The sequence below is a fragment of the Labeo rohita genome, chromosome 9 (assembly GCF_022985175.1).
Source record: "Labeo rohita strain BAU-BD-2019 chromosome 9, IGBB_LRoh.1.0, whole genome shotgun sequence".
In the NCBI taxonomy this organism is placed as follows: domain Eukaryota; kingdom Metazoa; phylum Chordata; class Actinopteri; order Cypriniformes; family Cyprinidae; genus Labeo; species Labeo rohita.
Genome location: NC_066877.1, coordinates 18580914 through 18595189, shown reverse-complemented (window position 1 = coordinate 18595189; position 14276 = coordinate 18580914). Strand labels below are relative to the sequence as shown.

The 14276-nt window shown below is 34.5% G+C and overlaps 2 protein-coding genes across 2 annotated transcripts; both read right to left on the bottom strand.

The window, feature by feature from the left end:
• Positions 1–713: 713 nt before the first annotated feature.
• slc10a2 (solute carrier family 10 member 2) lies at positions 714–3884 on the bottom strand. Its single transcript, XM_051119702.1, has 6 exons — positions 3082–3884; positions 2475–2593; positions 2289–2377; positions 2029–2204; positions 1733–1890; positions 714–1634 (listed from the first exon to the last, which is right to left on the bottom strand). The coding sequence occupies exons 1-6, from the start codon at positions 3459–3461 to the stop codon at positions 1462–1464; spliced, it is 1095 nt and encodes a 364-aa protein (XP_050975659.1). The 5' UTR covers positions 3462–3884; the 3' UTR covers positions 714–1461.
• Positions 3885–4889: 1005 nt separating this feature from the next.
• Positions 4890–10120, bottom strand: gtpbp8 (GTP binding protein 8 (putative)). The gene is made up of 6 exons (XM_051119703.1): positions 9236–10120; positions 8905–9003; positions 8689–8819; positions 8413–8512; positions 7274–7392; positions 4890–5286 (listed from the first exon to the last, which is right to left on the bottom strand). Exons 1-6 carry the CDS (start codon positions 9557–9559, stop codon positions 5199–5201), a joined length of 861 nt encoding a protein of 286 aa, XP_050975660.1. The 5' UTR covers positions 9560–10120; the 3' UTR covers positions 4890–5198.
• Between the last annotated feature and the right edge of the window lie 4156 nt (positions 10121–14276).

Genomic DNA, 14276 nt, shown 5'->3' with positions numbered 1-14276 from the left:
CCGCTGTTGAACTTGACGTGGATCTGACACTGCTTTAAATGTAACTCACAAATAATAAATACTTGCACAGTTTCAAAGCAGCTTTAATCACCTTTTTTGTAACTTAACTGATGACATAACTATAACGCTGCATACTTGTAGTTTTATTTGGGTTTAAATATGATACAGCACTTTAATATAGCATAATAGAGCATGTGCCGGCTAACGCAATTCTTTAGCAGTTGTGAGTGGGATGGCCAAACCTAGCCCCGCCCCTGTGTTAATTGCGTTAAATATTTTTAACGTGTTAAACTAAAAAAACTCAAACGCCTACATTAACACGTCAATTTTGACACCACTACTATTTAATTTTAAATAGTAGGTTTAAATAATAGGTCCATTACAATTATATGTATACAAAGTAACATTTAAATAAATTAGCTTGCATTTAACCTACTTGACATATGTACTGTATGTTTTCTTAAATTATTAAATGTTTCACTTGTTTATTACAGTACATGCATAAATCGGTGGTTGGCACTCTTCTGCTGAGGCGGTGTTTAGCCACACTATTACATTCTAAAGTGGCTCATTCCACAAGCTGTCATTTTGACAGACTGGCTTCAAGATGATTAACAAGAAAGTTGAGTTTACAGGATGTCTTTTATGACCTCTTATATGTCAAAAGATCAAAGTTCATGACCCCATTAAAATCTGACATCACATGTTTGAATATTCATTTTTTATTTATGGTGTTTTGCATATAAATATCACCAACAAAATAAAAAGTAAAACACACTGCATGAAATGACTATCTAAAAGTTTTGAGAGCTTGTGAGCAATGTTAACCTTAATGTTTAAATGTAAAATTTTAAAGCAATTAAATGCTTTAAAAAAAGAAATCCCCATTGCGTTGCTCGCCATATATGTGGAAAAGACCCACTGCTCAAACATGGAAAAAAAAGCTTACAATATAAGTATACATTTTCTGTATCATAAATAATTTAAAAAGCAAAACAATTATACAATTATATAATTATACAAAGTAACATTTAAATAACTACCTACTTGACATATGTACTGTATGTTTTCTTAAATTATTAAATGTTTCACTTGTTTATTACATCGGTGCTGGAATTAGCATTTGTAGGGGATTTGAGAAGAGTCAGTGTATTTCAGTAAATATGCTGAATATAAGGTATATTATTTGAAAGTTGCAGACCAAAGACAAAACACACAATACACAGACAAAAAACAGCTTTGTGTTAGTAAACCTGTGGGCAGACTCATCGTAAAAACATGTTTAAATGCCTTCTTAGTCTGTTTTTATAATGCAGGAATGTGCATCCGTTTGTCTCGACTGGGGTTGAGTTTAATGCTACACTCTTGCGTTGAGCTTGAATAGCTTGTTTAAAATTCAGTGCCTCCAGATGGTCAGTGTTGATGCCTCTAGTCACACGGGCGAACAGAAAGATGATTAGCTCACAACTGTGTACCTTTGTTCTTATTCTCAGTGTTGCCATTCTCATCACTGTGAAAGCCACCATTGTCCAAGGCATAACTCTGCTTATCCTGATCCTCAACGGCGCGCTGTCTGGCTTCCTCATCCTCCTTTGACGATGTCCCTCCCCTACAGCGCTTTATTGCTTGATGGACTGCAAATACATGAATAGTCATCATGATATGAGTTATCAAGTGAAGTGAATCATATTCCTAATGTGTAAATGCAGAGTGAACAAAAGTTTCATCTTACGTCCTATTGCAATTCCAGCCACAACCAGCTGGAAGATACTGTAGATTAAGGGGAAAGCGAACATGAGCTCAAGCTCTGCAGGAGTGAAGGACAGCTGGACAATAGTACTGGCCAGCTGGGCGTTCTGCATGCCTGTTTCTAAAGCGATGGTGCGGCACCTGTAACACGTTCACGAGAAATAAGCCATCACAAAGTGCTTTATTCTTCAGAATTTATTGACCCCTCAGAGCATGTGCGCAATCTCTTCCGGCAAACCATCTAATTTTTATGGGAAGAAAAAAATGACAGATGTTTACCTGTACCAAGGTTGTCCCACAATGCGTGCCAGGAGAAAGCCCAGACCAAAGCCAACAAATGGATAAATGGTACCGATGATCCAAAGCGAAGGAGCAATGACCCATGAGGACTTATACAGCACACCACCTACAACTGCAATGACGATGATGAGGATGATTCCTACCACGGATCCCACCTATACATGCAAAAACAAAGCACGTGTGAAGCTACATGGAATGCATAAGTGTTTACAACAATAAACACAGAAATTAAAACTTACCTTGAGGATCTTTTTGGCTGCTTTGGGCCACTTGTGTTTCACTAACATCCCAAGACCAATAGGCACAAGTAAACCCACTAGTGTGATTCCTGGAAAGATCATCAGCAACATTTAATACACGAAACAAGACCAAACAAACACATAAAATGTAAAATCTTAAGTTAAGGTCAGTTGAAGCCAGTTTACCAATGCTGTCGTAAGGGATCTTGATAGTATCGCCTGAAACCCAGGTCGAGGTGTAGATGACCAGACAAAGAGGCATCATTCCCAGAGCCAGAATCGAAGAACATGCTGTCATGCTGATGCTACAGACAGCAGAAATCTGCATTTAGTTGTGCGCTAAAAATTGTCGTTCTGTCTCCAAACTTTATAAACATGCATCAGTGGATGATAAATCTCATTGATTTGCAAATGCTGCTCAAATGCTTTAGGTTATGCTAAAGAACAGAAAGAACGCATTAAAGCTGAATATTTTCCGTATTTAAAAACTTTCTAAAATATACTGTAATCACAATATGTTTTATTATACTTACTATTGTACCAAAATATTAAGCAATAAAATATTAAATAATAAAATTAATAAAAATAATTGTAAATTTCTACATAATTTTAGAAACAACAGTTGCACCTATAATCTTTTTTTTAGCAGAGAAAACGGCATATTTTTACGCAAACAATTAAGGTAAACCTACAAATGACACTGCTGCATTTAAAAACACAGACTTCAGGTTTAAAAGAGCTGGTTCTCTGGTCAGCTCATTTCTAGGAACTAGAAACTGATTGAGAGTCTCACCTTAGGTCCATGTCTCCATCAAGCCAGTAGCAGAAAACATTGGAGCTGGAACCTCCAGGGCAACAGCCCATGATGATGATGACTATAGCCTGAACTGGAAGTACGTCGAAAATCAGCGAAAGTGCAAAAGCTGAGAAAGGCATGATGCCAAACTGGCACAGAAAACCTATGATAATGCCCCAGGGCCTGCGGATGTGCATCCAGAGCTTTTTTGCCTCAACAGTGCAGCCCATTGAAAACATGACCATGGCCAGCATGATGGTAAGCGTAGTGCTCATCACCAAGCCGAGGATATCATTGAACGTATCCCGGGGCACCAGGCAGGACCTGCCGACGCAGATGGTGGAATTTACAGGGCAGGTGGGCTCTGATGTGTTCATGTTGACAAAAGTGAGTTTGAACGAAGTGGTGAAAAAGTAGGATCCCGTAGGGCAGATGGTGTAGATTCCAATCGAGAGGTTGCAAAGATGAGGCTTCTTTCAAAAAGTCAGCTAAGATTCTAAAGTTTTCCTATGCATTTTCCAAAACACCCTCCTCAGTTCCTTCGTTCCTGCATCCCGGGTGAAAAAGAGTGAACTTTTACTTGTCTCCTAGAGCTTTTAATATCTGTGTGGGCTCAATAAAATTCAGAGGAAAAAACGTTGAAAAATAATTAACTTGCTGCATATATTTTATGAGGTCAGTGTCCAAATGCCAACACATAAAAAGAAAGACAGCAGGAGAAAAAAAAAAGGAAAAAGAATGTAATTGTCTAAGTTAAGTTTAGATACAATAAATGCAATTGCACCCTCTCACCATTTTATAACACTGTGGCACTTAAATTTTTATTGTTTTTTACCAGGTACGGCCCTGTACCATCACCACCCCTGTGGAGAAGGCATGATGCATACCTGACCCAAAACCGTATGTGCATCACATAAATGAAAAATGTCATAAACTGATTTTTTTTTTTTAAGGACCCTTTAGAGATATGCCTATAGTATTCTCACTCACTCTTCTTTCAATACAAAAATGCACACACATAGACCTTTGGTCACAAAGTTAAACTTTAAAAAAAAAAAAAGACAGTTTGAGGCGATTATATAACTACATCACCTGCATAACATCTGTAAGGGCACGTAGGTGCAAAGTACATCGATAGAATTGGACCATAGTGCTCTTAGGGTATGTAAAAAAATAAAAACATAAAAATTAGCTCGTTTAGGGTTTTTAACTCTCAGCTGAAGTTCCCTTTTAATTGTTAAATATTATTTTTTAGGCTGGTTATGAAGCTCTGTTCAAGGTTTAGCATGGTCATTACACTATGAGGTAATTATATGACCATGCTGACTTCTTCAATGAGGGTATTCAGAGAAACTTCTAAACATTTTGAACTGAATTCTAAAGGGTAAAAAAGTCATTATTTGGAAAAAAGTATCAAACAAATATTTTGAATAAGTAGTTTTGTATTGGTGTGTATTGAGTGTCCAAGCAGCTATAACTGAAAAACAAGTTATTATAACAAGCTGTACTTATTTAATCAATGATATTAACCTTGCAATACATAATAAGAATGTTAACCCTGGGGTGAAATCACAAAACCCGCCTTACGACAATTGATGCCCTTATGTTATACATTATCTGGGTTTATTCCATTTACTAGGACTTAGGTACAGTAATTAACTAATTCTACTAGTAGGCCACAGTTTTCAGTAATTAAGTTACCAGAGAAGCTGATTAGATATATACCAATATCAATGCTGATACATTTTGGTTTAAGCTCCAAAAGTAAGAGCAAGATTTAAAGTTGATCAGTCACTCACAAAACATTCAGAGCAACACTTTATTTTATTTAGAAGAACAATATTCCACTTGACTATACAGCAACAGGAATGAATGTGTGTTGGGGTATGCCTTAAACTCTCATTAAATATTGTTAAATCATACACAGGGAGTTGACACAGTGCTGAATGAATCCTGAAATCAGCAATAATGTGATTCTAGCTTCTGCATTTGAAAATAACACACAGATTCAACAATTCAATAGTTTAAATCAGTCATTTTCAATTTGGTTTTATAACATTGGGTCCGGACCTCAGATTTGTCTTTGTGATGTGTGGAAAGGCAGTGCAGCACACTCACGACTGTTTAGCGTTAAGCTGTAGATTTCCCGTTACGTGCGCTATGAAACACCTGAGCAGATAAATCCCAGAGAACTGGACTGAACTGCAGGTCATAAGAAGGGGGGAGAGAGACAGAAAATGATGTGTACATATATTATAATGTATGTTACTTATCACCTTATCTGTGACTACCCGTGTTGACACACAAAGCAAATGCAACTGTTTCCAGAATGTCTAGCCTTATCTTATCAGCTAGTTGATAACCATCTGACCACATTAACATTCTTCACCTAACAGAGAGAACCTACCTCAATTTTATTCAATTATAGATCAGATGCACTGATATATCTGTTAGCTAACTGCTGGCGATCAAGAGTGCCTCGCATATGCATAAAATCAAAAGACGCGACGAAGGATGAGCGTGCATTTTAAATTTATCACTGCTCATACGCACATCAGCAAGATGGCAAGTGAAATATCCTGAAACATTACAATGAGGCTAACAATCCATGATGTGGCTGAAACACAGACTATACCACACACACAGCAGTGTCATTTTTAGCAGCCATTACTCAATAAACATTATTATTAAGTTGTTTATTTATTATTACTTACATTTATTAAGTTAAGAATAATATTCTCTTTAAGATGTGTGGCTTAATATTTTTTGTTGGAAATCATGACACATTCTTTTCAGGATTCTTTTGCATTTATTTGAAAGAGAAAACTTTTGTGTTTATTTTCTGTGATATTTTTAAAACAAATATTGAACACGTCACCATTTTTCTCAGTAAATATAAAGGTGCTGTTGACGACATTTTCACCAGATGTCGGTAATAACCCGAGTAATCCATACATACAAAGACAACAAAACAAATAAGTTCAGAAATTAAGTTATGTGTAATAAAATGAAATGACACAGGGTAAATGTATTGAACACATGAAGAAAGGCATGGAAAGCCAAGACACCAGCTGAAATCTATCAGTAATAAGAAAGCAATCTTCCCCCTTGTCAGTGGAAATTAATATTAGCTGGTTCAGTCCCAAGACCTACAGTACCAGGATGATGAAGATGAAAAAAGGGTGGACATTTCAGCAAACAATGATCCCAAACACAGCCAAAGAAACTCTCAACTGGTTTCAGAAAAAGAAAATAAAGCTGCTAGAATGGACCAGCTAATCACCTGACTTGAATCCAATAGAAAATAAGAACTAAAGATCAGAGTTCATAGAAGAGGCCAACTGAACCTTCAAGATTTGAAAACTCTGTGGAAGAATGGGCCAAAATCACTCCTGAGCAACACTGTAAAAAACAATTTGTTGAGTCAACTTAAAATAATTTGTAACCTGGCTGCCTTAAAATTTTAAGTTCAGTCAACTCAAAAAAAGTTTATTCAACTTAAAATGTTAAATTATACTAAGTGATAACTTAGATATTTGAGTTGAATCAACAAGGCAGCAGGGTAACAAATTATTTTAAGCTGACTCAACAAATTGTGTTTTTTATTTTTTACAGTGAATGTATGCGACTAGTTTCTTCACACAGGAGGCATCCTGAAGTTGTCATTACCAACAAAGGCTTTTGTACAAAGTATTAATTTCAGTAGTTCAATACTGTGTCATTTCATTTTATTACACATAACTTAATTTCTGAAACTATTTGTTTTATTTTATTTGTATGTATGGGTTGTTATCAACATCTGGTGGAAATCTCATGTCAACAGCACCTTTAGAAATATATTTATTGGGAAAAATGGCGACATGTTCAATACTTATTTTATCCGCTGTAGTTAATGTAATTTTTTTGTTTTTGATTAGACACCTAAATAATGTTATTTAGCTGGCTAACGTAAATGATGATTTGTCAGAATTGACTTGTAATAGTGTTTTAGCAAATGTTTATGAATTCGTGGAGTGACATTATATCTCTTTATTTTCCAGCTTGTTGTAAAGTTTATTTTTGTAAAGAAAATATGTATTTGTGCAATACTGACTTAACAACAACAACAACAACAAAAACTGCATTGTTGAACCCTGTTTATGTGTATGCTTCTGGATTCAAAATGAATATCATTATTGTGTCTACATACCTCACTAGAAATGGCTGCGGGAAACATGTGCTGGTTTGATTTTTGATAAAGTCCCGAAGCTGTAGAGCAAGAGCCAACAAAGCGCCTTGTCGGGTTCTGTCTATTTTAGTTACCACCAGCTAAAACATGACAAAGGAAAAAATAAATTATTTATGACATCCTTTATATGTATATTTGGCTACATAATACATTTTTTCCAATGAAGAGACAATAAAATCATGTGCATTTCAAAGTCAAAGAGGCAATAAACTTTGAAATGGAAACTTTTGGCTTAGTTCACACTGTAATCATTTCTGATTATTTCTGACTGACTCTCCACATAGGTATTTTACAAGAAATTAAAACAGATTTGTTTTTGTTTTTTTCCCCTCAGATGGTATAGTCAGTGACTGATGTATCTACATCTGTTGCCATAGTAAAGACAGAGGCTTTCTCTAATACTCACTGTGAAAAATACATGTGATTTGCTACAAATAATAAAATTGGAACCAGAATATTGGACCAGTCTGAACAAAGCCTTAGAATAACCTGATCAATCTACAGTAGTCAACATTTGAAGTGGATCGAACAAGTTCATCAAAGTTATCCTAAGACAAGAACGGGTATTATTTTTGTTTTAGAACAACTTTGGTGAACTTTTTATCCACTTCAAATGTTGACTACTATAGATTGGCAATTGTCCGTTGTCCATTGTGCACAACAATATTTATAGTCTTTGTGACTATTTTTTTTAATGTTTTCCAGAATAAGAATTAAATAAGAATTGTATATGCTGACTCACGATTTCTACCTGATAAAGATCTTTAGAGCTTAGAATAAATAGAAAAATTCCTAAACTGTAAAAATTTAAAATTCATGAAGTTTTCATTAAATAACATGTAATGACTTTTCAAGGTCTAGAAATCACACTTTTAATATCACGCTACCTCTTAAAATCAGCCTACCTCGTATATTCAGGTTTTAAAACATAGCAGTGACCCTGGTTCTTTACTGAAATAAGAATAAGTCATCTTCATGCCTTTTGGAAATTTGCCGAGGTTTTCTGGTTGACAACCAATGACCTAGACTTGATAACAGCAAATAGTAATCTAACGACCCCTGCTGGACAGTCACAGTAAGAGCACGAGAGACAAACTCACCACATAAGGTAAATTGAACTCCTCACACATCTCCACAGCAACTAAATCTGCCTTCTGCAGACCTGCACCTCCATCCACCAGCAAGAACGTCCTCACCAGACTACGGACACATTAATTAGGAAATAAAATCAAAGAATGAAAAACTATGAATTCTATCATGCATACTGAAGCAAGCTTTATCATCTACTACTTTGACAAACTCAACAAGCATACAAAAGAATGATCAGTATTCTAAGTTAATAATAATAAAAAAAAAAAACATCAACTTCAACCTACTTTTGCCGCTCTTGAAGGTACGGTTCAACCATCTCCACAAAATCCCGTGGGGCATTGTGTCCATACCCCGGCATGTCTACAAGAGTAAACGCCTTTCCCACAGTGAAGAAATTCAGCTTTTTGGTGTGGCCCTGTGTGAAAATAAAGACTGAGAATGAGTAATTTTTAACCATGGAGGCATGAACGGCAGAGAACATCCATGACATATAGACTCACCGGAGTTTTAGAGACCCGCACATCTACCTCCGGTGCAAGAGAGAACAAGGCACGGATGAGAGAAGACTTCCCAACATTACTTCTGCCCATAAAACACACCTGCAATACACACAAGCACTCAAAGCAAACCTGAGACACAGTTTGAAATGTCTAGTGCAGTGCGTCTAAACCAGAGGTCCACAGGATGACTTAAAATGATTCAAAATGATGAATAACCTCAATCTGAATGAATTAAAATGCTAAAATAAACATACAGCCTTTTTAAAACCACATTTTGAGGCCACTGTATCATTTAATCAAGTGATGATGATTAAAGACAATCTAATCTCACCTCTGGCTGTTTAAGAACGGGTACATGGTCTATCCGGACCGCAGAGTTAGAGTAGTCAATATTATGTTTTGAGGAGGGAGTGAACAGTGTCTCTGCCTGACGGAGTTCCTCTAAGCTGGGATCAAAGATCTTGAATTCTTCCTGATTGACCTGTGAGGACAGGTGCTCCTCCAGACTGCTGAAGGGGTACAGAAGACTCTGACGCCTCCTCTCAGGGAGCATAGACACATGTTTGATGGAGGCCAGCTGGTGAACTCTCTGAGCAACCAAAGGATAACATGATATATGTGTCTGCAATACAGGCAGTGCCTTTATCCTCAGCATCGTGTTGGATCAGTTCACTCAGGATGAGGAGTTTGGCTTGTTGAAGTCGGTTTGTCGAAACACTGACATCTGATTCATGCATTATAATGTGTCATATACATTCATTGGGATTTGAAGTTTAAGTTTATTCTTTCAACTACGTTTTACTAAGTTGAATACTATGGGCCATATCTATGCACTTGGATGCAAAACTGTAATCTTTACATATACAGAGGTCATTCAGTAAGATATATCACATTTAGAGAATAGACATACCATGTATGTGCTGCCTTTGGACAAGTTCTAAAAACGTTTAACGTTAATCATAATACAAAACAGTGTAACGCACACCTTACTGCAAGTCTGTTATCATCTCAAAGAATTAAATTCGCCAGACTGGGTAAGTTTACAGAGCCCTAAAACCACTGGGTCCCGGAATGCACCACTTCGCTCAAAAGCACTAAATATTATTACATTAATGAAATAATATGTTTATGTCAACTGCTATTTACGGAGAGAGCAAAATAGGCAATTTACTGACGTTAAATCTTGCCGTTGTGTAGTTGCACATGTTAAATCAGAATCGATCCGGAGGAAACAAACAGAAGAACAAAGGTTCCGCCTTATACTGAAAGACCGTATGAGAAAAGTGAACCCTGAAGATTCATTTTTACCAAACCTTTACATTTATTTCTTACTATACAGCTATATGTATATTGTGTTTATTGCATTTTGCAGCCCTTTAGTTACAAATAACTAAACATTAACCTTTTGGTGCTAAACTAGCAAGCCGCTATTTGAGCATAATATTTTAATATAAAGTCTTAGTTTCGATATTTATAACTTATACTGCTGAAATTACCACACAGTTCCGGGTTTTAAACTGTATTTAAACACAAACTTTAGTATGGGTTGTAAAAATTGCAAACCCCCCAAAAATGAATATGAATTAAATAGAATTGAGAGCATATAGGCATATAGGCTGCATGAGAACAAAATGTGTGCAAAGTAAAGTGCAATGACATTAGTGCAAATACTTCATGTTTACAAAATAAAAAGTAGTGTAAATTAATTAAAGTGAAATAAAGGCATAAAAATAATGGTAACACTTTACAATACGGTTCATCAGTTAACATTAGGTACCTACATTAGTTAACATAAACTAAGAATGAACAATACTTCTACAGCATTTATTCATGTCAGCATTTACTATTAAAATGACAAGTTGTGTTTGTGAACTTTAGATAATGCACTGCGAACTAACACGAACAAACAGTGAACGACTGTATTTTTTATTAACTATCCTGGTGAAAAAAACAGGTAGGTATGTTTTTAAGCTGGTCCTTTGCAGGTTTTTGCTGGTCATGTTGCTGGTCAAGGACCATCATGAACCAGCAAAGAACCAGCTTAAACCAGCATCAAAACATACCTACCAGCATATGCTGGTTTTTTCACCAGGGTATAAGTTTAATAAATAGTGTAATATACATGCTGTGTTCGTTCATGTTAGTTAATACATCAACAGATGTTAACAAATGACACCTTTTTGTAAAGTATTACCGAAATAACTACAGTGTACAATATTTATGTTATTTTTCCTGACATAAATCTGACCGTTAGGGGGCAGCAATGTCTAACAATTATAAAACGCATGATAAGAGTTTCTCTTCTCTGCACTTTTTACAATTTCAGTACTTCTTGTTGCATTCTGTAGCACACCTAAATCAAAAACTTCTTAATAATAAAGATTCTTGCTCTTGAGAAAGTCACTGCATAGATTTTAGTTGTTTATGCATGCATTTACAGTGCAGTCATAAAAGTAACGGCTTTATTTCTTTATGTTACATCTCTATAACTAGCAAGTTTTATTGCTTGACTGAGTTCAGAAAAGTGTCACCCTGACTGCACGACCTTTCACTGCCAGAAAATGAATAGCCTAGGTACAGTTGTGAATGTATCCCTGGTAAGAGTGTGAGCTGTAATGGCCTTTAAATCAGTATAGGGCTGGTATAAATACCACAGACATTTGAAGGCAGCATTTATAGGGACGGTTATTGCCCACCATCTAAAATATTTATAGAGCTGTAGGAAGAGGATGTCACAGCTGATCCTAGAGCAGCCTCCTCCATCCAAATTCAGCCATCAGTAACTACTGGATAAACCACCATCCTGACATGAGATCAGCAAGCATGAGCTGCATAAACCTAGAAGTATTTATAGCTTTCTTGCAAAAATCCAGAGTGGAATAGCAACATAAATCAAAGAAAACGCTGTTATATCTGTAAACTGCATTGAAGAATGATGACCTAAACTTAGCCATTTCTTATGTAGGCACAAACCGAATTTCCTCTCTCACTGACTTCAACACTAAAACCAATAGGCACACACACAGATCACAGTGATCTGTCAGACGTGAGGTGTGAAAAAAATGGATGGAAAGTCTAGTAGAAGGAGAAGAAATGACAAGTAGTCAAATGAGTTTGGAATTGAGCACAGGAGTGAATAATGAAAGAAACAGAATACTAAATGGAAGGATGGAAAGAACTAGACGCATGCAGATACTGAGATGGAGATCCAGAAGAAGAAGAAGAAGAAAGACTGTCAGACAGCCTATATTTGTGGAAGTGAAATACTAGCATACTCTGCTTACTGAATACAGTGCAATACACATACTACACAATGTGAAATAGGCTAGTGCAGTAGGCAACCATAAATGTTTCAAGCAACTATAATCTTATCACATGACCTCACTATGTTACAATTCAGTGAGTGGCGTCTGAATATTATCCTGGACATAAATACTGTTATTTTGGAGTTTTAATACAATTTTAAGTAAAATGACCTGGCAGTCTAAATAAATTATGGCTACATTTGGAATCATTTCCACTGTGACAAATTAACTGAAAGAAATATCAGCTGCCATACAGAAATAGTAAAAGAAGTATGCTAGTATGCTAATCAGAATTTAAATAATGATTCAAGAAAGAGATGTTTAAAACTGCAACTGATACTACTTCTGGAAAATAAAGGTCATGTTAAGAATATTGTCTGATAAAGTTTATATTTGGTATTATTTATATACTATTATAGTTTTTATTAATTTTAATTTTAGCTTACCTTTTTTTTTTGTAATTTTAAGTACTTTTGTCATTTGTATATACATATACATACATATATATATATATATATATATATATATATATATATATATATAGGTTTTATTGATATATATATATATTGATATATATTGATAATATATATTGATATATACATTTAGTTATTGATGTATATTGATATATACACAAATTTTATTGATTTTTATTAGTAATTTTATATTATAATAGTCATTTAATATTTATATTTACTTATATTTAAATATTCTGAATTATTTAAATGAAAAAAAAAAAATCTATTAAAAATATAATAATTTTAGTTTTAGTTAATAATAATAGCCCCGGTATACATACTGTTTACTGCAAAAAAAAAAAAAAAAAAAAAAAATAATAAAAATAAATAAATAAATAAATAAATGAGTAAATACATAAATAAAACAAACAAACAAAACCTTATTTCAGTTAGTAAGACAACATTTGTATCTATTTTTAGTCTAATATTCATTTAACATTCATATTTACTTGTAATAATTATAAACTATTTAAATGAAGACAAAAAAAAAGATTTTATTTTATTTTATTTCAATTAAAAATATAATTGAATAATTTTAGTTTTAGTTAATAATAATAACCCTGGTACACATTTTATTACTTATATTTACTTATATTTAATTATTATAAATTATTTAAGTGGTAAAAATGATTATATGTTATTTTGTTTCTATTAAAAATATAATTGAATGATTTTAGTTTTACTTAATAATAATAATAATAACAACCCTGGTATGCATACTGTTTACTGCAATACATAAATAAAACTTAAACCTATTTCAGTTAGTTAGTAAGAAAAAAAAATATTAATTTAATTGTTATATTTACGTTATATTTAATTAATATAAATGATTTAAATTATGAAAATGATTAAATATTATGTCTATTAAAAATATAATTGAATAATTTTAGTTTTAGTTAATACTACTACTACTACTACTAATAATAATAATAACAGCAACAACCCTGATATACATGCTGTTTACAGCAATAAAATAAATAAATAAATAAATAATGAATGAATGAATGAATGAATGAATGAATGAATGAATGAATGAATGGTGGGAGTAGTATGGCAGTACAGTGCCGTTCTAAGCATACCTACAAAATCAACTGGTGAGACAGTGAGGTAATTTCTGCACTCGTTGTAGTTCATTTACATGCACAAGGTCAAACAGTTGATGGATGATCAGCTGTCATGTGTCAGTGGGCTAAAATAATCAATCAACGACATACCCATTAGAATAAGCAGAATCTTATTTTCCTCTGTACTGATCTCTTTGGGATCATTCCAGACGTTTTTCCTTGTAAATGCCACAGAAAAGTGCCAACGAGATGCAGCTGCTGTACTCTCACACTCAGCATTTAATACCCCATCATGGAAAGAGCACTTGTTAATGTGACATTGAATGATGTCCACCCTGACCTCTCCTTCTCTCTCGTCTCATTTGCATGTTAAGCATCCTGCCTCCTTTCACTTCAGCATTGTGACCGACACACAAAGGGACGTCTGCCACCCTTAACGCCTCCGCTTCACCCCCCGTTCTGCTCCGTCTCCTAAGAATGAAGCCATA